The sequence below is a fragment of the Apostichopus japonicus genome, chromosome 1, assembly GCF_037975245.1.
Source record: "Apostichopus japonicus isolate 1M-3 chromosome 1, ASM3797524v1, whole genome shotgun sequence".
Lineage (NCBI taxonomy): Eukaryota > Metazoa > Echinodermata > Holothuroidea > Aspidochirotida > Stichopodidae > Apostichopus > Apostichopus japonicus.
The window spans coordinates 20,823,640-20,846,311 of record NC_092561.1 but is presented as its reverse complement, the minus strand read 5'-3'; the positions used below and the strand labels follow the sequence as shown (position 1 = coordinate 20,846,311).

At 38.9% G+C, this 22,672-nt stretch overlaps 1 protein-coding gene across 18 annotated transcripts in view; it reads left to right on the top strand.

Moving 5' to 3' along the window:
* Positions 1-22,672, top strand: part of LOC139971165 (protein phosphatase 1 regulatory subunit 12A-like) — a 142,375-nt gene that overhangs the window by 73,175 nt on the left and 46,528 nt on the right. For 17 of the 18 annotated variants that reach the window (XM_071977537.1, XM_071977415.1, XM_071977406.1 and 14 more), the window contains 6 exons: positions 1,641-1,749; positions 15,238-15,414; positions 16,369-16,563; positions 20,073-20,182; positions 20,984-21,074; positions 22,239-22,295. In XM_071977537.1, the coding sequence (XP_071833638.1) occupies positions 1,641-1,749; positions 15,238-15,414; positions 16,369-16,563; positions 20,073-20,182; positions 20,984-21,074; positions 22,239-22,295 (739 nt within the window). The remainder of the gene's footprint in view (positions 1-1,640; positions 1,750-15,237; positions 15,415-16,368; positions 16,564-20,072; positions 20,183-20,983; positions 21,075-22,238; positions 22,296-22,672) is intronic. The other variant, XM_071977530.1, reaches the window with a different exon arrangement.

The following is a 22,672-nucleotide window of genomic DNA, read 5'->3' as shown; positions in this document are numbered from 1 at the left end:
CATGTATTCTAACAATGTTCGTCGTTGCAAATGTCGTTTTTTTATCGTTGTATTAACTGACTTGAGCACACTCACAAATTTTCTTGCCTTTTGCATAGGACTCACCATAATATCTCAAATTAAAATGAACCCATGTTTATCATGCACTGCATTTCCACGCCCCCCCCCTCTCCCTACACCCTCCATCCGGAACATGCAAAATTTTGATGAATTACCCAAATTTAGCTCCATAGAAATTTATGTCTAAATAGCCGTAGTTTGTTTCTAATGAAGAGGCAAGTTTGCTATTGATTGTGCATGGAAGTCTACATGGGATTTGGCTCCAAAAGCCTTTGCAGATTTTCAAGTTACAAAAGTTTATGAGTAGTATAGTATCAGTTTTGTTTATCCCTCTTCCAATGTAATAGCAAAAGTAAATTGCAACCAAGGATGTGAATATATTATGTAAATTTGATGATTCAGTTTCTATTGTATGTATGCATCCTGATTAATTTACCTGTTTGCTAAGAGCTTCTAAAAAGGAACAGAAGTGAAATTTTTTGCATATATTGCACAAGTCAAATTTAATGCAATTGTATAGTACAAGGTTCAAGAGACAGGCTTTTTATATTTACTTAACCGTTTTTAAAATTGAAGAGTGATTCTTGGGATTGCCTGCCCTTCCAATAAAAAAAGAAAAATAAACAAATCATATATATATTTTTTTGGAGGATCTTTGCGGCACTGTTAAATCTCTATCATGCTGACACATCAGTTTACAGTATATCCTCTATTTCTTTCTCGGTATATGCAAAAATTGTTTATCTTCTCTGTATACACAATGTTCTGTGGGCATCTACTACAACAGCACATCGATTGCAATAATAGAGAATAGTTTGACGCCAAAAGCACATCATTGCATGCATCTAGCTAGGAAGTTGTAATAGTTATCTTAGATATTTGTCACCTCTTGTGTGTTTCATGATAATGTCTGTGTGCGTAATATTAATGTTGTGTCCAATCCCCCCCCCCCTTATCATATGTGTTGGTATTCCCTCCCCCTCCCCCCATTATCATATGTGTTGGTATTCCCTCCCCCTCCCCCCTTATCATATGTGTTGGTATTCCCTCCCCCTCCCCCCTTATCATATGTGTTGGTATTCCCTCCCCCTCCCCCCTTATCATATGTGTTGGTATTCCCTCCCCCTCCCCCCTTATCATATGTGTTGGTATTCCCTCCAGTTTTATACACAAGTAGTCGTTCCTTTGATATTTTTGTCGTGCTAAAGCCTCGAGTGGACTTTTGATGCAGCTTGTTTTTGATCGTGAAAAGTTTTCCTCTTTATGAATTGGAAGTGTGATATTGCCCTCATAACATTGTTCGTAACAAGAAATGGAGTGAAAAATAAAACAAATTAGGAAACGGCTAAAGCCAATAAACAAACGAACCAACCAGAATGTAGTTATAGGTTGTTTAGTATAGCGACAAAAAAATAAATAAAAATAAAATATATGTATGTATAAAAATAGAAATTATCAGGAAAACCCAAACCAAGGTTTGAGAGTGGCATCGGGTGCTGGAATAATTAATTTGTGGAGGATATGAAGTTTGATTTGTGAACAGTCTTCATTGAATTTTTGTGTTTTTGTTACAATCGTAGATCTTCAGTGACCAGGATCAGCGTGCCGGACAAGAATCTCCTTATTCACCAGGATATGGAGAAAGAAAGGCGAGAGTTAGCCATGAAAATTCACGGCAAAACCAGCCAGGTAACATGGATTAAGTGGAGATGATGGGCTCAAACAAAGACTGGATGAAGTCCTGTGGAGGGGGGAGTAAGGGAATGGGGGAGTAAGGGGATGGGGGGTAAGGGGAATGGGGGGGGTGAAACCTGACAAAACTGTCTTGAACAACAAACAATACAATTTTAATCTGGAAATCATTTTGAATAACTATTGGATTCTAATCGCATGAAAACATGCAAATAGTGAAAGAAAATTTGCTTTGCTCCGAAGTTAAACTAGGGGCAAAGAAATAGATGAGAAAGTTGATAGGTGGATTAAAATGCCGCATTGATTTTTTTGCAAAGCATTGTGTTACATTTTGCTAAGGTGATAATTATTACCTTGTCAACATAGTGGTGAGATGGTGTAGCATTCCGACTGCTTACAGTAGAAACAAAAGCGAATTAGTACAAAACCACCCAAATATTCCAAAAGGGGAAAGTATTAAAGATGAATGAAAATAGAGAGATAAGAAAACCCCAAAAACATCCAATTTTGTTTGGCCTCATTAATTCACACTGATATTCCAGTTATGTTTCCCCCTTTATTTTCCTTTGGTTTTTCTTTCTCTTGCAATGGATGTGTGTGCTTTTACCTCAGTTTTTATCTGCATGTCCACGGCTTACGATTGGATCAGCTCACCATAGCTTGGCAACTGGGGCCTTCTCTGCTGCTATGGGAATGTGGCCGTCGCACCCACTGTACACCAAGCATGGGCTGTGTAATCTCTGATGTGTTGGCTGGAGGCATTGCATATATCTCAATTTCTTTCTTGTATTATTGAAGAAAATTACCTATACTTCTGGGTCCAAAACAAGGGGGGGGGGGGAGGGGGAAGAGAATTAGAGTCAACACCAGGTTCATATGCAGGCGTTTTTTTTTATCTTTATTTTTCTCGTGGTAGTATATGCTGTCGTAAGAATGTTCTCACAAGCTCATCTCAAATACGATGAGTTTGTTTTGATGGGGCGTTCCTTTGACCAAAATTGACTTACCTGTCTCTTCGCACTGTCTGCAAATGTTGTCAGATGTGGTTGGGGTAAATGAAGGGGGGGGGGAATAGGATGGGAGGTATAAGGAGGAGATATCTTGTGGGAAACTGGATTTCTGACATTGGCGCTCAGAAGAGGGAGGTGTTGAAACCGAACAAACCGTGGGAGACAGGTAAGTCATTTGCCAATCGGTATCCAAAGGTTCTCCAAACATCACGATTATAAGAATGGTGAGATTTGTACGTCCGGTAATTCTTATTCGGAATGCAAGGGTCCTTCTTCTCAAATCTGTGAAAATGAGGATGGTTCTTATTTTGAAGCGATCAATTCTCGATTGGTTGCATCAAGCTTTTCAATCTGCTCGGACAGGAAACCTTTCATAAAGTCTACTGATTTATCAAATTACTCTGTCAGCAGTTTAAAGATCTGCCCAGTAAAGGTTCTTCAGTCTTCTGTTGATGTTGTCACAGTGTTTTAATATCTTTGCCCCTATGGCCATCTCTCTGTTGTTATCAACGAAAGCAAATATTGCTACTGTTGTCATTAGTTATAGCTTGTTTAGCCGACAAGAGGATAATCCAGCTAAGAAGTAAATTGCCTTGGAAGGTGGTACTCAACCTCTTGTTTCAAGTACTTGTAAGTGATGGACCCTTTTTAAAAAAATGGAACTTTATTTCATGCAACAGAGCTCTCATTAATAGGTTAGCAGCACATTGTCTCACTTTGGCATGCTGGGAGTCGGAGCAAGTTGACGTCTTGACGTACATAGCTAAAATACCTCCCTAGGAAGAATCTTTCCCAATGCTGTGGATGTCGATAGCTTTTTTATGGCAGAAAATAAAAGATACAAAAAAAAAAGAAATTGCAAAGAGTTGCGGTGAGGATTCGTAGTATTTTAAAACTGTCAAAAGGTATAGTCTCTGCTTTCTTAGGAAGCAAAAAATTTAAAACACAGGCTTGTTCTTTAGGAGCTAGACGATGACTTAATGCCTAAATGGAGAGTATTATTGGTCTTAAATTGAAATATTTAAAAACGTGTCATGCTTGGATGGTTTAGGTAAACAGAAGTTACTTCTTTTTAACTCTGTCAAAGAGCAGATGTGAGTGACAGGCTTGTATAATGAGAACATGCCTGCTGTGCAACCTAAAATATGGATTGCAGTTATTGGTAGCGGGTTCTCTGAACTATGCCATTTATTTATAGCGAAGAAGGGTGGTGTCTCAAGTTCACTCTTATAGTTTTTTCATTTTTCTCTTTAGTTGTTTTACTCAAGTCTTGTTGGTTTCAGTTTCAAGTTATAGAATTTGCTTTAACTTTTAGACAGACACTTTTTAAGTAGAGAAGAAGTATAGTAGAAGTAGAATACTGCACTTGTACAGTAGGTTAGTCTTTCATTATTTAGTTTTAATTATTTAAGTTTATTTGTGGCTTCTTAATAGTTTAATCAGTAAGAGAGATACGGGGGGGGGGGGGGGAATAAAGTTACGAGAAAAGCAATATATGGACAGTAATCTAACATCCCCTGTTTGACTTGATGATTACAAAACTGATTACAAACCTTCCTGATTGTAAAAAAAAAATTGATGATTACAAAACTCCTTGAAAGAGAGGGAGAAAACACGGTACTAGGTTTTTTATGAGAGGATCTTTACATTAATTTAATAATAGAACACAACACCTACAAACAGCCCACTTTTACCCACTTTTACAGTACATCCATATTTATATTTATGCTGGGAGTTTGCAGTATAATAGAACACAACACCTACAAACAGCCCACTGTTACACCCATATTTATGCTGGGAGTTTGCAGTATAATAGAACACAACACCTACCAACAGCCCACTGTTACACCCATATTTATGCTGGGAGTTTGCAGTATAATAGAACACAACACCTACCAACAGCCCACTTTTACACCCATATTTATGCTGGGAGTTTGCAGTATAATAGAACACAACACCTACCAACAGCCCACTGTTACACCCATATTTATGCTGGGAGTTTGCAGTATAATAGAACACAACACCTATCAACAGCCCACTTTTACATCCATATTTATGCTGGGAGTTTGCAGTATTATAGAACACAACACCTACCAACAGCCCACTTTTACACCCATATTTATGCTGGGAGTTTGCAGTATAATAGAACACAACACCTACCAACAGCCCACTTTTACATCCATATTTATGCTGGGAGTTTGCAGTATTATAGAACACAACACCTACAAACAGCCCACTGTTACACCCATATTTATGCTGGGAGTTTGCAGTATAATAGAACACAACACCTACAAACAGCCCACTTTTACACCCATATTTATGCTGGGAGTTTGCAGTATAATAGAACACAACACCTACAAACAGCCCACTTTTACACCCATATTTATGCTGGGAGTTTGCAGTATAATAGAACACAACACCTACCAACAGCCCACAGCCCACCGTTACACCCATATTTATGCTGGGAGTTTGCAGTATAATAGAACACAACACCTACCAACAGCCCACTGTTACACCCATATTTATGCTGGGAGTTTGCAGTATAATAGAACACAACACCTACCAACAGCCCACCGTTACACCCATATTTATGCTGGGAGTTTGCAGTATAATAGAACACAACACCTACCAACAGCCCACTTTACACCCATATTTATGCTAGGAGTTTGCAGTATAATAGAACACAACACCTGCCAACAGCCCACAGCCCACCGTTACACCCATATTTATGCTGGGAGTTTGCAGTATAATAGAACACAACACCTACCAACAGCCCACTTTTACACCCATATTTATGCTGGGAGTTTGCAGTATAATAGAACACAACACCTACAAACAGCCCACTTTTACACCCATATTTATGCTGGGAGTTTGCAGTATAATAGAACACAACACCTACCAACAGCCCACTTTTACACCCATATTTATGCTGGGAGTTTGCAGTATAATAGAACACAACACCTACCAACAGCCCACCGTTACACCCATATTTACGCTGGGAGTTTGCAGTATAATAGAACACAACACCTACCAACAGCCCACCGTTACACCCATATTTATGCTGGGAGTTTGCAGTATAATAGAACACAACACCTACCAACAGCCCACAGCCCACCGTTACACCCATATTTATGCTGGGAGTTTGCAGTATAATAGAACACAACACCTACCAACAGCCCACTTTACACCCATATTTATGCTGGGAGTTTGCAGTATAATAGAACACAACACCTACCAACAGCCCACAGCCCACCGTTACACCCATATTTATGCTGGGAGTTTGCAGTATAATAGAACACAACACCTACCAACAGCCCACTTTACACCCATATTTATGCTAGGAGTTTGCAGTATAATAGAACACAACACCTACCAACAGCCCACTTTTACACCCATATTTATGCTAGGAGTTTGCAGTATAATAGAACACAACACCTACCAACAGCCCACTGTTACACCAATATTTATGCTGGGAGTTTGCAGTCTACTGTATATTAAAGCAGGGAACTTGAAGCAGGTGAAAGCAGATGCAGGCCTTGTGAGAACAGAAGAATGCAAACAACAAAAAAGTAAACTGTTGAAATAACCAAATATATTTGACTTTTTATATCCATTCTCAGCCTGTGTCCTTGTATTCTGTCAGGAGCATGGCCGATTGGGAACAGTTAGGAGGGGGGGGGGGGGGGTCTTAGGGAGGAGGGGAATGTGATTAGGAAATGTACACTTGAAGTTGAAGGATTCGGTTAAGATCAGTGAAGGCTAAAATATGATAAAATCCAAGGAATAGGTGAAGAAATTGGCATAGATTTTGCTGGTAAAGTGTACATAGAATGATGGATAGCCAAACTTATGGATAGCACTTAGCCTGTAATTATTCTTTGCATCACCCTAGATAAAAGCCCCACAAACATTGCTAAAATAGGTCAATCTAATTTTTGTTGAAAATCTACCACAAAGGAATGATAATACCAGTGAAGGAATGAGAAAATAAGTTCAAAGACTGACTTGTGAGTAAGAAATAAAGGGCTGCAGAGGGGAGGATGTGGTGGGTTTGGTGGGGTGGGTTTGGCGGGGGTGGGTTTGGCGGGATGGGTATGGGATGCTTCAGATGATTTAAGGAACAGAAAGTGGAGATATAGCGACAGTACTGAAAGGTAATACACCCTCACATTGTAACTTTGTTTTAAAGTTCCTGAGAGGGTTAAACTGCGTTGTTTTGAGTTCAGCTAAATCTCAACATTTTTGACGCTCCAGTGGGGTCTATTGACAGTGATTTATCAGCTGTATAGCTAGCAGACGATGGTAGAGCCATGTCATGAATCTAGTTCCTTGATCTACTACTTTACCTATCAGCTCATGCAGACGATGGTAGAGCCATGTCATGAATCTAGTTCCTTGATCTACTACTTTACCTATCAGCTCATGCAGACGATGGTAGAGCCATGTCATGAATCTAGTTCCTTGATCTACTACTTTACCTATCAGCTCATGCAGACGATGGTAGAGCCATGTCATAAATCTAGTTCCTTGATCTACTACTTTACCTATCAGCTCATGCAGACGATGGTAGAGCCATGTCATGAATCTAGTTCCTTGATCTACTACTTTACCTATCAGCTCATGCAGACGATGGTAGAGCCATGTCATGAATCTAGTTCCTTGATCTACTACTTTACCTATCAGCTCATGCAGACGATGGTAGAGCCATGTCATGAATCTAGTTCCTTGATCTACTACTTTACCTATCAGCTCATGCAGACGATGGTAGAGCCATGTCATAAATCTAGTTCCTTGATCTACTACTTTACCTATCAGCTCATGCAGACGATGGTAGAGCCATGTCATGAATCTAGTTCCTTGATCTACTACTTTACCTATCAGCTCATGCAGACGATGGTAGAGCCATGTCATGAATCTAGTTCCTTGATCTACTACTTTACCTATCAGCTCATGCAGACGATGGTAGAGCCATGTCATAAATCTAGTTCCTTGATCTACTACTTTACCTATCAGCTCATGCAGACGATGGTAGAGCCATGTCATGAATCTAGTTCCTTGATCTACTACTTTACCTATCAGCTCATGCAGACGATGGTAGAGCCATGTCATGAATCTAGTTCCTTGATCTACTACTTTACCTATCAGCTCATGCCGACGATGGTAGAGCCATGTCATAAATCTAGTTCCTTGATCTACTACTTTACCTATCAGCTCATGCAGACGATGGTAGAGCCATGTCATAAATCTAGTTCCTTGATCTACTACTTTACCTATCAGCTCATGCAGACGATGGTAGAGCCATGTCATGAATCTAGTTCCTTGATCTACTACTTTACCTATCAGCTCATGCAGACGATGGTAGAGCCATGTCATGAATCTAGTTCCTTGATCTACTACTTTACCTATCAGCTCATGCAGACGATGGTAGAGCCATGTCATGAATCTAGTTCCTTGATCTACTACTTTACCTATCAGCTCATGCAGACGATGGTAGAGCCATGTCATGAATCTAGTTCCTTGATCTACTACTTTACCTATCAGCTCATGCCGACGATGGTAGAGCCATGTCATAAATCTAGTTCCTTGATCTACTACTTTACCTATCAGCTCATGCAGACGATGGTAGAGCCATGTCATGAATCTAGTTCCTTGATCTACTACTTTACCTATCAGCTCATGCAGACGATGGTAGAGCCATGTCATGAATCTAGTTCCTTGATCTACTACTTTACCTATCAGCTCATGCAGACGATGGTAGAGCCATGTCATAAATCTAGTTCCTTGATCTACTACTTTACCTATCAGCTCATGCAGACGATGGTAGAGCCATGTCATGAATCTAGTTCCTTGATCTACTACTTTACCTATCAGCTCATGCAGACGATGGTAGAGCCATGTCATAAATCTAGTTCCTTGATCTACTACTTTACCTATCAGCTCATGCAGACGATGGTAGAGCCATGTCATGAATCTAGTTCCTTGATCTACTACTTTACCTATCAGCTCATGCAGACGATGGTAGAGCCATGTCATGAATCTAGTTCCTTGATCTACTACTTTACCTATCAGCTCATGCAGACGATGGTAGAGCCATGTCATAAATCTAGTTCCTTGATCTACTACTTTACCTATCAGCTCATGCAGACGATGGTAGAGCCATGTCATGAATCTAGTTCCTTGATCTACTACTTTACCTATCAGCTCATGCAGACGATGGTAGAGCCATGTCATGAATCTAGTTCCTTGATCTACTACTTTACCTATCAGCTCATGCCGACGATGGTAGAGCCATGTCATAAATCTAGTTCCTTGATCTACTACTTTACCTATCAGCTCATGCAGACGATGGTAGAGCCATGTCATAAATCTAGTTCCTTGATCTACTACTTTACCTATCAGCTCATGCAGACGATGGTAGAGCCATGTCATAAATCTAGTTCCTTGATCTACTACTTTACCTATCAGCTCATGCAGACGATGGTAGAGCCATGTCATGAATCTAGTTCCTTGATCTACTACTTTACCTATCAGCTCATGCAGACGATGGTAGAGCCATGTCATGAATCTAGTTCCTTGATCTACTACTTTACCTATCAGCTCATGCAGACGATGGTAGAGCCATGTCATGAATCTAGTTCCTTGATCTACTACTTTACCTATCAGCTCATGCAGACGATGGTAGAGCCATGTCATAAATCTAGTTCCTTGATCTACTACTTTACCTATCAGCTCATGCAGACGATGGTAGAGCCATGTCATGAATCTAGTTCCTTGATCTACTACTTTACCTATCAGCTCATGCAGACGATGGTAGAGCCATGTCATAAATCTAGTTCCTTGATCTACTACTTTACCTATCAGCTCATGCAGACGATGGTAGAGCCATGTCATGAATCTAGTTCCTTGATCTACTACTTTACCTATCAGCTCATGCAGACGATGGTAGAGCCATGTCATGAATCTAGTTCCTTGATCTACTACTTTACCTATCAGCTCATGCCGACGATGGTAGAGCCATGTCATAAATCTAGTTCCTTGATCTACTACTTTACCTATCAGCTCATGCAGACGATGGTAGAGCCATGTCATAAATCTAGTTCCTTGATCTACTACTTTACCTATCAGCTCATGCAGACGATGGTAGAGCCATGTCATGAATCTAGTTCCTTGATCTACTACTTTACCTATCAGCTCATGCCGACGATGGTAGAGCCATGTCATAAATCTAGTTCCTTGATCTACTACTTTACCTATCAGCTCATGCAGACGATGGTAGAGCCATGTCATAAATCTAGTTCCTTGATCTACTACTTTACCTATCAGCTCATGCAGACGATGGTAGAGCCATGTCATGAATCTAGTTCCTTGATCTACTACTTTACCTATCAGCTCATGCCGACGATGGTAGAGCCATGTCATAAATCTAGTTCCTTGATCTACTACTTTACCTATCAGCTCATGCAGACGATGGTAGAGCCATGTCATGAATCTAGTTCCTTGATCTACTACTTTACCTATCAGCTCATGCAGACGATGGTAGAGCCATGTCATGAATCTAGTTCCTTGATCTACTACTTTACCTATCAGCTCATGCAGACGATGGTAGAGCCATGTCATGAATCTAGTTCCTTGATCTACTACTTTACCTATCAGCTCATGCCGACGATGGTAGAGCCATGTCATAAATCTAGTTCCTTGATCTACTACTTTACCTATCAGCTCATGCCTTTGACAAAGAGAGAGAAAAAGAATTTCATGAAAAATCCATGAGTTGCTGGCTGCACTTTTGAAAAGTGCTGTTAATTATATTCAAGAATGTATTCATGTGTCCATGTACTTTCTTCCTGTTTAATCACTCCTCCTGTCCTTGGCAGTTAAATAGGTCGGTGGGATCAGATGCAATTACAAAACATTTGCGAGTTTGGCATAGATATCTCAGCACACAACCGGCCCCAATCATTAATGTTATTAAACTAAAATACCAGGGAGTCTCAGGTTACAGTGCATTGCACTCTTTCGCTTTAGTACAAACAGCCTCCCAAGACATGTTCAATGGTTGTGGTTTTCTAAAGCCTGGTTAAAACAGCTCACTTTTTGAGTTTGGTCAGCAATTGTTTTGGCCAAACATGCATTAGATTAGTGTTGTTTTAGTGTTGCATTAGTATGTATTAGGACTGTATTAGTGTTGTATGAGTATTGTATTAGTGTTGTATTAGTATTCTATTAGTATTGTATTAGTATTGTATTAGTAATGTATTAGTATTCTATTAGTATTATTAGTATTGTATTAGTTTTGTATTAGTATTCTATTAGTATTGTAAATTAGTATTGTGTTAGTGTTGTATTAGTATTGTATTAGAATTGTATTGGTATTCTATCAGTGTTCTATTAGTATTGTATTAGTATTGTATTGGTATTCTATCAGTGTTGTATTAGTGTTGTACAGTATTAGTATTGTATTCGTATTGTATTGGTATTCTATCAGTGTTCTATTAGTATTGTATTAGTATTGTATTAGTATTATATTAGTGTTGTATTAGTATTGTATTAGTGTTGTATTAGTATTCTATTAGTATTGTATTAGTATTGTATTAGTAATGTATTAGTATTCTATTAGTATTATTAGTATTGTATTAGTATTCTATTAGTATTGTAAATTAGTATTGTGTTAGTGTTGTATTAGTATTGTATTAGTATTGTATTAGAATTGTATTGGTATTCTATCAGTGTTCTATTAGTATTGTATTAGTATTGTATTAGTATTATATTAGTGTTGTATTAGTATTGTATTAGTGTTGTATTAGTATTCTATTAGTATTCTATTAGTATTGTATTAGTAATGTATTAGTATTCTATTAGTATTATTAGTATTGTATTAGTAATGTATTAGTATTCTATTAGTATTATTAGTATTGTATTAGTTTTGTATTAGTATTCTATTAGTATTATTAGTATTGTATTAGTTTTGTATTAGTATTCTATTAGTATTGTAAATTAGTATTGTGTTAGTGTTGTATTAGTATTGTATTAGTATTGTATTAGAATTGTATTGGTATTCTATCAGTGTTCTATTAGTATTGTATTAGTATTGTATTAGTATTATATTAGTGTTGTATTAGTATTGTATTAGTATTGTATTAGTATTATATTAGTGTTGTATTAGTATTGTATTAGTATTGTCTTAGAATTGTATTGGTATTCTATCAGTTGTATTAGTATTTTATTAGTATTGTATTAGTATTGTATTAGTATTGTATTAGTGTTCTATTAGTATTGTATTAGTATTGTATTGGTATTCTATCAGTGTTGTATTAGTATTTTATTAGTATTGTATTAGTATTGTCTTAGAATTGTATTGGTATTCTATCAGTGTTGTATTAGTGTTGTATTAGTATTGTATTAGTATCGTATTAGTATTGTATTTGTCAAATTTCAGTCGATCACACTAAGGCATTTGTCTTGATTTTCCCACCAAATGAAGGTCAATGAATAAGTAATTAAAGAAGTTGATTCATTATCCTCAACATATTTTTGAACGGACACATTTCATAGCTGGTATATATATAAAAAAAAAACTACATTAATACTTCAAAAATGTGTTAGTAATTTTACTGCAATTTTTCAATCAAAATTTTGGCTAGCAAAGCAAATGAGCTTCATTGATGTGAGATTACAGTGTAAAAACAGCATCAAAAAGCTTTTGCAAAATCAACTGGAAAAGGCTGCTTTAACATGTGAGAGTATCATGTTCTTTAACTCCTCACGAAACCAAAAATGAAAGTCCTGGATGAATGATTACAAACATTATACCTTGTAGGTGTGTCCTTTCTTGCTTATAGCAAATCAGCAATAATCGAGTTGAGAAAACATAATTAGTTAACAATGTGAGAGATATGAATATGTTGAAATACCAGTTGCAAAATATAGCAAGTTGTATTGTATTGCGTTGTTTAATAACTTGTTCTATGACAATAAAAAATGAAACTTACTCTTTGATGTAGTTATCATAAAGGTGTGGTCCCAAAATGTGAAACCAGAATGTTTTAGTTGGTTGTGAAGTCTTACTAGGATTGTTTATAGGTGAATTTATTTTTGGCAAGTAAAAGAGAAACTTGTTAGTGTAAATCAAACACGTGCCTGGTGCAATTCGTACATGTATGACATTTTCCAGATATATTGCCCAATTGGATCTGTCACATGTTGTACCATAGGGGAACTTACAGGGCGCAGGTGTGATGTCACCGAAACACATTGACAAACCAAGTATGATTTTTCAAATTTTTAATAGTTGTGTAATCTGTGTCCTCACATTGCTTGCTTTGCCAGTCACATCTTGTTTCTTTCAATTATCAATCTGAAACAATATACGGACAGAAGTAAAAGAAAAGTGTGGCTAATTAGGAAGAGTAATTACATTAAGAGTGAGTAATGCTTGTATGGAATATCAAATATGAATTAGTGGGGAAATCCAGACAGACAGAGAGAGCTACCTTTAATACTATAAGCTGTTTACAGCACCCCATGACATTAATATCACCCAGCTGTTTGCCATGCTAGCACACATACAGGCTCCAAATGTTGTCCTTTCTGTTTCTTGGGGGACCAATGAGGTAGACCATTGTTAAATCTTACAAGAACTACAGTCTGCATCAGACTATGGGTACACAGCCATAAAAGAATGATACATACTTTACGGGTTTAATTGATTCGTTCCAGTTTTCTCAGACGCAAAGAGAATCTGACAGGAAAAGAGCTCTACATATTATTGACTAGTTCTGGAACCCCCTAGAAGTCACAGTCGCAGTACCGGGCAGGCTGTGTACTTATCAACCAAGGTTGTATCCCAAGCTAAACAACAGGCTCCTCTGATGATGTACTGCTGAATTATTAAAGAGATATAGACTGGTTCATATCCATCCTTAATTAAAGATTAATATAATTAACGATAGAAAAATAATCAAGCAGCATGGGGTGTATAATTCTTTATTTTCTAGAAAAGCTTCGTCGTAATTCTTGAAAGAGAGATGCAGAAAAGAGCATTGTGATTTCTTTCCAACTGCGAAATAGTGGGTATTGGGTTGATGTCTTTAACAGTGGGGATTTAGAGAACAGCATGATGCTTGGAAGTTAGATAAATAGGGATTAGCCACTTTATGTCAATTGTTATTACAGTCGACTTGAGTGTGTGGAAGGCTGTTCCAGGAAAAGCATCCAATTGGTATTACTCAGCAGCTGTTAACCTATCAAGGCAAGAAAATGCTATTTATGTTGAAGCAGCTGATGAGCTATTAAGGGGATAAAGATAAACTAGATGACCCTCATCCCTATCTTCACTCCCCACTATTTCTTTAATTGCCTCTGCCTGCTACTCTGCCCCCCCTTCCTCTGTCTCCCTACTCTGTCCCCATATGCTGTCCCCCTACTCTGTCCCCCTATACTGTTCCCCTACTCTGTCCCCTACTCTGTTCCCCTACTCTGTTCCCCTATGCTTTCCCTCCTACTCTGTCCCCCTATACACTCCCCTACTCTGGCCCCCTACTCTGTGCCCCTACTCTGTCCCCCTACTCTGCTCCCTACTCTGTGCCCCTACTCTGTCCCCCTATGCTGTCCCCCTATGCTTTCCCTCCTACTCTGTCTCCCTACTCTGTCCCCCTACTCTGTCCCCATATGCTGTCCCCCTATGCTGCCCCCTATGCTGTTCCCCTACTCTGTCCCCCACTCTGTCCTCCTACTCTATCCCTCCACTCTGTCCCCCACTCTGTCCTCCTACTCCATCCCCCTACTCTCTCTCCCTATTCTCTCACCCTATGCTGCCCCCCATACTCTATCCCCTACTCTCTCCCCCCACTATCACCCCCTACTCTCACCCCCTACTCTGTTCCTTACTCTGTCCCCCTATGATTCCCCTACTCTGTCCCCCTACTCTTAGAAGATGACACTGCTACTTTCAATAGGAATTCTTGCATTTAGGAGACTGAAGCCTGTAGTGTAGGTAGTTTAGTTACATTTTTGGGGGTTCAGTAAGTTATTTCTTCAAATTGATACAACACTTAATATCTTAATAGTGTGATTCTTTTTTTCCATCAGCAAATACATTTTGGAAATGATTTTTCAGACTTTACGTTAAGCTAACAAAGCCAAGTGATTAAACTTCCTGGTTACTGTTTAATTCGGAGGTAACCGCTTACTCGTGAATCTTGTAATTCATTACACAAAATTTTGGCGGATTTTGTCCAGGTCTTTGTTAAACGGGAAACAACCATCCTCATTTTCACAAATTTTTGTTTCATTTGCGGTTATGCGGAGAAATCTTTCTGACTGAAATGAAAATAACAGATGTTTTCAAATACTTTCACGAAGGCTTCTCTTGTCATAAAACCGTAAATGCAACTCTTCTTAGATGTTAGGTGAAGTAGGACTGTCAGAAAACTTTGTGGTGATCTCATATCGCTATCATCCTCTGTTCTCTTCGCAGGACAAGAAAACAATGGAATCGTCAAGTTCCAGTGAAAGCGAAACGGATCCGTCAAGCTCAGAGGAGGAAGAAGAGGAAGAAGAAGTTAAAAAACCAGAGCCAGTACAAAATAGGAAACCTCCAAATCTACCCCCTGTTAGTAAGCCCCCACCATCCCCTGCTGGTGGTAAAAAAGAGGTAAGATCCCCTGTTAAAGGAAACTGAAAAAAAAACATAGCTAAGACAAACTAGGAAGCTTCCAAATCTACCCCCTGTTAGTAAGCCCCCACCATCCCTTGCTGGTGGTAAAAATTAGGTAAGATCCCCTCATATAGGAACTTGAAAAGCCAGAGCCAATACAAAATGAAAACTTCCCAATCTACCCCCTCCCCCCTGTTTATAGTCAAGCCTAGCCCATTCCCTGCTGGTGGAATAAAAGAGGTGAGATGAAGTAAATCCCTTAGCTAGTTTCCCTTTGTTCATCCTTGTTTTCCTTGGTTTCTTCCTCCCCATCCCCCTTTTGCTTACTCTCAAGAGAAGACAACAAAAAGGTTCAACCATCAACATTCAATACCCTTTCCACCACCAGTTTAAAACATTTGTGGGTGGGCTATGAGATATGACCACATTTAGCCCTTATTGTTTTCAATTTCTTTTGGGTTAACATAGAGGGAACTTTGCTAAATAGTTTGCAGTAATAGCCACGTGTGGGCAAATGTTTCTGTAACGAGCAAGTGTTTTCTGCAGACACCTTGAATGTAGCAACAAATGTTGTCGCACCACGATGAAAGTAAGTCTCTCTAGACGAAATGATCATTGGAAGAATGTACCAACAATATACAAAAGAATGGATTTGGAAAGTGTTTTGTTACTACAAAATATGTAAGTCTTATTACATGAGATTAAAGCAGAATGATGCTATCAGAGATCAAAACATGCCAATTGGCTAACTTTGATAGCAAAGAAAGGTTGAATTCATGCAACAAGCCCTCAAGCCCATAATAATTTTATGTTCAAGTATTTTTCAAATGATAAAAGTTTTAGTCCATAATGGAAAAACAAAGATGTTAGATTTTTTTTTTTTCAATTCCTAATTTTGAGATGATCAGTCGTTCCTACTTTCTCATTTTGTCTTTTTCTCATTTCTTGCAGCTCCCAAGTTTTTCACCTAAGCCTCTCGCTCCGGCCAAACAGGATTCCAAAGAAGCGGAAACGCCAGCTTGGAGGACCGGACTAAGGAAAACCGGCAGCACGATATTGCCGGAGTCAAAGAAACCGGATGAGAGACTACCACGATCGGCCTCAGCGCCAAAGATAGCCGAACAAAAGACTAATACAGATAATAAGGTAAAATCTACTTGACTCCTCTCTATTCTACTTATGCACTTAATCCACCTAGCCTACAACAGTTGCCCCCACATAACACCGACTACTTCTTCCTCTACTTATGCACTTAATCCACCTAGCCTACAACAGTTGCCCCCACATAACACCTACTACCTCTTCCTCTACTTATGCACTTAATCTACCTAGCCTACAACAGTTGCCCCCACATAACACCTACTACCTCTTCCTCTACTTATGCACTTAATCTACCTAGCCTACAACAGTTGCCCCCACATAACACCTACTACCTCTTGCTCTACTTATGCACTTAATCTACCTAGCCTACAACAGTTGCCCCCACATAACACCGACTACTTCTTCCTCTACTTATGCACTTAATCTACCTAGCCTTCAACAGTTGCCCCCACATAACACCTACTACCTCTTCCTCTACTTATGCACTTAATCTACCTAGCCTACAACAGTTGCCCCCACATAACACCGACTACTTCTTCCTCTACTTATGCACTTAATCTACCTAGCCTTCAACAGTTGCCCCCACATAACACCTACTACCTCTTCCTCTACTTATGCACTTAATCTACCTAGCCTACAACAGTTGCCCCCACATAACACCTACTACTTCTTCCTCTACTTATGCACTTAATCTACCTAGCCTTCAACAGTTGCCCCCACATAACACCTACTACCTCTTCCTCTACTTATGCACTTAATCTACCTAGCCTACAACAGTTGCCCCCACATAACACCTACTACCTCTTCCTCTACTTATGCACTTAATCCACCTAGCCTACAACAGTTGCCCCCACATAACACCTACTACCTCTTCCTCTACTTATGCACTTAATCCACCTAGCCTACAACAGTTGGCCCCACATAACACCTACTACCTCTTCCTCTACTTATGCACTTAATCTACCTAGCCTACAACAGTTGCCCCCACATAACACCTACTACCTCTTCCTCTACTTATGCACTTAATCTACCTAGCCTACAACAGTTGCCCCCACATAACACCGACTACTTCTTCCTCTACTTATGCACTTAATCTACCTAGCCTACAACAGTTGCCCCCACATAACACCGACTACTTCTTCCTCTACTTATGCACTTAATCTACCTAGCCTACAACAGTTGCCCCCACATAACACCTACTACCTCTTCCTCTACTTATGCACTTAATCTACCTAGCCTACAACAGTTGCCCCCACATAACACCGACTACCTCTTCCTCTACTTATGCACTTAATCTACCTAGCCTACAACAGTTGCCCCCACATAACACCTACTACCTCTTGCTCTACTTATGCACTTAATCTACCTAGCCTACAACAGTTGCCCCCACATAACACCTACTACCTCTTGCTCTACTTATGCACTTAATCTACCTAGCCTACAACAGTTGCCCCCACATAACACCGACTACTTCTTCCTCTACTTATGCACTTAATCTACCTAGCCTTCAACAGTTGCCCCCACATAACACCTACTACCTCTTCCTCTACTTATGCACTTAATCTACCTAGCCTACAACAGTTGCCCCCACATAACACCGACTACTTCTTCCTCTACTTATGCACTTAATCTACCTAGCCTTCAACAGTTGCCCCCACATAACACCTACTACCTCTTCCTCTACTTATGCACTTAATCTACCTAGCCTACAACAGTTGCCCCCACATAACACCGACTACTTCTTCCTCTACTTATGCACTTAATCTACCTAGCCTTCAACAGTTGCCCCCACATAACACCTACTACCTCTTCCTCTACTTATGCACTTAATCTACCTAGCCTACAACAGTTGCCCCCACATAACACCTACTACCTCTTCCTCTACTTATGCACTTAATCCACCTAGCCTACAACAGTTGCCCCCACATAACACCTACTACCTCTTCCTCTACTTATGCACTTAATCCACCTAGCCTACAACAGTTGGCCCCACATAACACCTACTACCTCTTCCTCTACTTATGCACTTAATCTACCTAGCCTACAACAGTTGCCCCCACATAACACCTACTACCTCTTCCTCTACTTATGCACTTAATCTACCTAGCCTACAACAGTTGCCCCCACATAACACCGACTACTTCTTCCTCTACTTATGCACTTAATCTACCTAGCCTACAACAGTTGCCCCCACATAACACCGACTACTTCTTCCTCTACTTATGCACTTAATCTACCTAGCCTACAACAGTTGCCCCCACATAACACCTACTACCTCTTCCTCTACTTATGCACTTAATCTACCTAGCCTACAACAGTTGCCCCCACATAACACCGACTACCTCTTCCTCTACTTATGCACTTAATCTACCTAGCCTACAACAGTTGCCCCCACATAACACCTACTACCTCTTGCTCTACTTATGCACTTAATCTACCTAGCCTACAACAGTTGCCCCCACATAACACCTACTACCTCTTCCTCTACTTATGCACTTAATCTACCTAGCCTACAACAGTTGCCCCAACATAACACCTACTACCTCTTCCTTCCAAAGCTACCATCCTCAAAGCTTACAACTGTTTTAATAGTGTGATTTACATCCATTGGAATCTTACAAGTTGGTTTTAAAGTTGATGGTGAAGTTTTTGCAGAAGGCAGCTAGGACCTGTATTAGAGATAACATCACTAAACAAACCAGTAAAGTTTTGGGGGAATCTGCACTCTGTGTGATCTGTTACATTTTACCATCATATATATCATATTTATTAAAGGGGGGATACTTGTCAGCGATTTGACAGAGATAAAGTACTGAAATAGTAAGTTAATGTATGAGAAACCCTGCACTGGTTTGTGAACAGAAATGCATATTGTAAGCTTACAGCTAAATATTGAGGGCAGAGGTAACATGCGGTTTACTTGTTTGTGAACAGAAATGCATTTATTGTGAGCTTACAGCTAAATATTGAGGGCAGAGGTGACATGCGGTTTACTTGTTTGTGAACAGAAATGCATTTATTGTGAGCTTACAGCTAAATATTGAGGGCAGAGGTGACATGCGGTTTCTTCTGTTCAGATAGCCTAAATTCTCCTTTCCGGTTTACCAAAGATAACCAATGTGTTTGTTGTAGAAACATGTGGACAATTTCTTTATACATTAAGATTGGTGGACAGGTAACTTAGTACTGCTTTTGTGTCCTTTAACAGAAAGTCAGGGTCATCTGTGAAATGATCAGGAAACTGTTTTTAATAATTGTGTTCTTGGACAGGAAAGACTTTGGACTTACCACACCTGATTTAAGTCGTGCAATTTACAAATACCTGTCCTAAATAGAAGTTCTTTTCAACTAGCTCAATATTTCTTTTTTCGGGCTGTGAAGGCAGTGTTTTTTATTGCGATTGAAACAATGTCATTATATCAGTTAGGTGGGGTTAACTAAGCTAGAATACTAGTATCAGTACCGATTCACAAGATGTGTGGAATTAATTCTTGTGTTGATAGTGAAATTTATGGTGTTATTATTCTCTACGTGTACCTCACTTCCTCCAATAGTGGCAAAACGAGAGACTTGGGAAACCAGAGGACAAGAAAACAGTCACCATCGCCAAACCCCCTCTCAGAGCCAGGATAGCAGAGGAGAAGAAAGAAGTAGAAAAACCAAAGTAAGAACAACGCCTAAGTATACACACGTATGGCACTTAAAAGCTACCATCTGTATTTGGTGGCCAATCTTCAGAGATTGTTCAATAAACCTGTAAGTCATTATTTTAAAACAAAGGTTGCTCATGATCCCAGGGAAGATATGTTTGAATAATAGCAGTAACAGTTTACAGAGAACACAGTCTTAGCCAGAGTGACAAATGCTTACTTTAGGCAACAATTAAAAGTTAATTTAGCTTAAATGCAATTATTGCAGAATGACACAATTATAGCAGTGTCACACAAGTACTTAACAGTAGGCTACTTAATATGCAAAATATTATAATTTTGTATGCAAATGAGCATGTATGCAAATGAGCAAGTATCACACAATTATCACAGTATCACACAATTATATAACAGTATGTAAGCAAAATATCAGAATTTTGTATGTTAATAAGCATGGAATGCAAATAAGCAGTCTCTCAAAACTATTCAAATTGGGTATTCAGACGAGACATTAATGTGTGTTACCAAATAAAGATACGTTGGTTTTCAGTCCAATGAGACTTAACATGTCAGTGTCGCACATAAAGTGATCTCGGAAGTAGAATCCAAGATACAAGGATATCACATCTGTAACATCTCATCATTTGTAACATCTAGGTCTTACTCTTTCACTGACAAAATATGAAGTGCAGTTCAAACATTTTCAGCTTTCTCTCATTAATATTCTGATTGTACATCTTTTCCATTTTGATTTCTTGTTTTGCTCTTCTTTTATTTACTGACGTCTTTTCATTCACTTTCATAATCACCTCCAGATCATTCATGGCACCTTCCAAAGAGGAGGAAGCAGAAACAGTAAGGAGAGCTAGGGCCAAGAGAGAAAGGTCAAGTAGGAGGTCAACACAGGTCAGTCTTAGATCAGTGTCTGTCTTTATATGCCTGAGTGATTGAACAGAAATTTTGAAATAAAGAGATTGGGCTGACAAATAACTCACTGACTGCTGAGGGCAGTTCCATGAATTGCCAAGAGCAAGTTAAGCCTTTATTCAGCAAACCTGGCATTTGTCCAGAATCATTCATTTATTCACCTGTTTTCAAAGAATAATCTATGAAAAATACTCAGATGGTAACACAAAAGAAATACACAATAGGGAAATGCAACAAGAACAATCAATAACAATGTCTTCCATATTGTCAGACAGCTATCCATCGTCAGAAGGCAGAATATCGACCAACCCCCACTCCCCTCCCCTCCCACTCCCCTCCCGAATCATGAGAACATAGATTACCATTTACAATAAGCAAATTATTGTTACACAAACCATATACATCGCTAGCATACTGTTGACAAATTTTGTAGGTTGAGTCAAAATATGGTACAAAAGTTTTACCTATTGCAATATGGTTAATCAATATTGGAAGACTTTATGAAGGAAGAAAGAAAAAAACACTACCTCAGCAACATTTGGGCGGGGGGTGGAGGGGAGGGGGTTAAGGGCAGTTTATGCTGTACAACAGAAGCACCAGTGGAGTTTATATGAAAATAAAACTAATAATGTAGATATATATAGCGCCACTCCTGGAATGAATAACTGCCCATGGCGCTCCAGATGTGTGGAAAATGTGAACAGTCCATTAGATTTCACATAGAAGGGATTTAGAGGTGAATATTTGGGGACATTGTCTACATTGTACTTTGAGTCCTTAACAGTACTATGCATGTAATTGCCTCGAGCCGTGTTTTATACAATCCCAGTATTCATTCTCTTTTGTCTAAATTAGATCGCTGCTAGATTTTAGAAGGCAGAGCATAGCATAAAAAATTTATTAATAACCTAATATTATATTTACGAATAACCTTATATTAATTATTAGTAACCTGACAAAGTTACTTTGTTATTCAGATGGAAAGTTATTTTATAAGTCATTTTGATTTCAAGTTATTATGAAGTTATTTTGCAAGATGGAAAGTGATTTCGATGGAAAGTGAAAATAAGACTGGTCACATGTTTCACAGTGGGAAGTTGTTCACAGAGTTAAATTCATACATTTCTTTTCTTTCTTTTTTAGGGTGTGACCGCTGAGGATATCGAAAGTGCTGTCAGCTCAATCAGAGGTGATAAAAAGGTAAATTAAAGCTTCAATTGTTTCCTGTAAAGAAGGAGACGATGACCCAACTATCATCCAGAAACTTCTACGATAGAGATGATTACATCTGTTATGATTTATGGATCTGTGCCAAGAGGAAAACATTCCTTTGATACATTTGTGAAATATTAATAAAAGTAAATAAGTCCAGATGGGAGGATGATGGGGGAGGGAGAAAATGTTGACACCAGGAGGCAAAATCATTTAGTTTCCCTTTTTTCTCTTTCCATATTGTCAATGTCAAAGTCACCACAGCAATAACCTTGCAAACACCACTGCGATACACATTGTACTGAAACTATCTTTGCACCGATTTACAACATGCCACTGAGAAGCTGTGCATGATATATTATGCA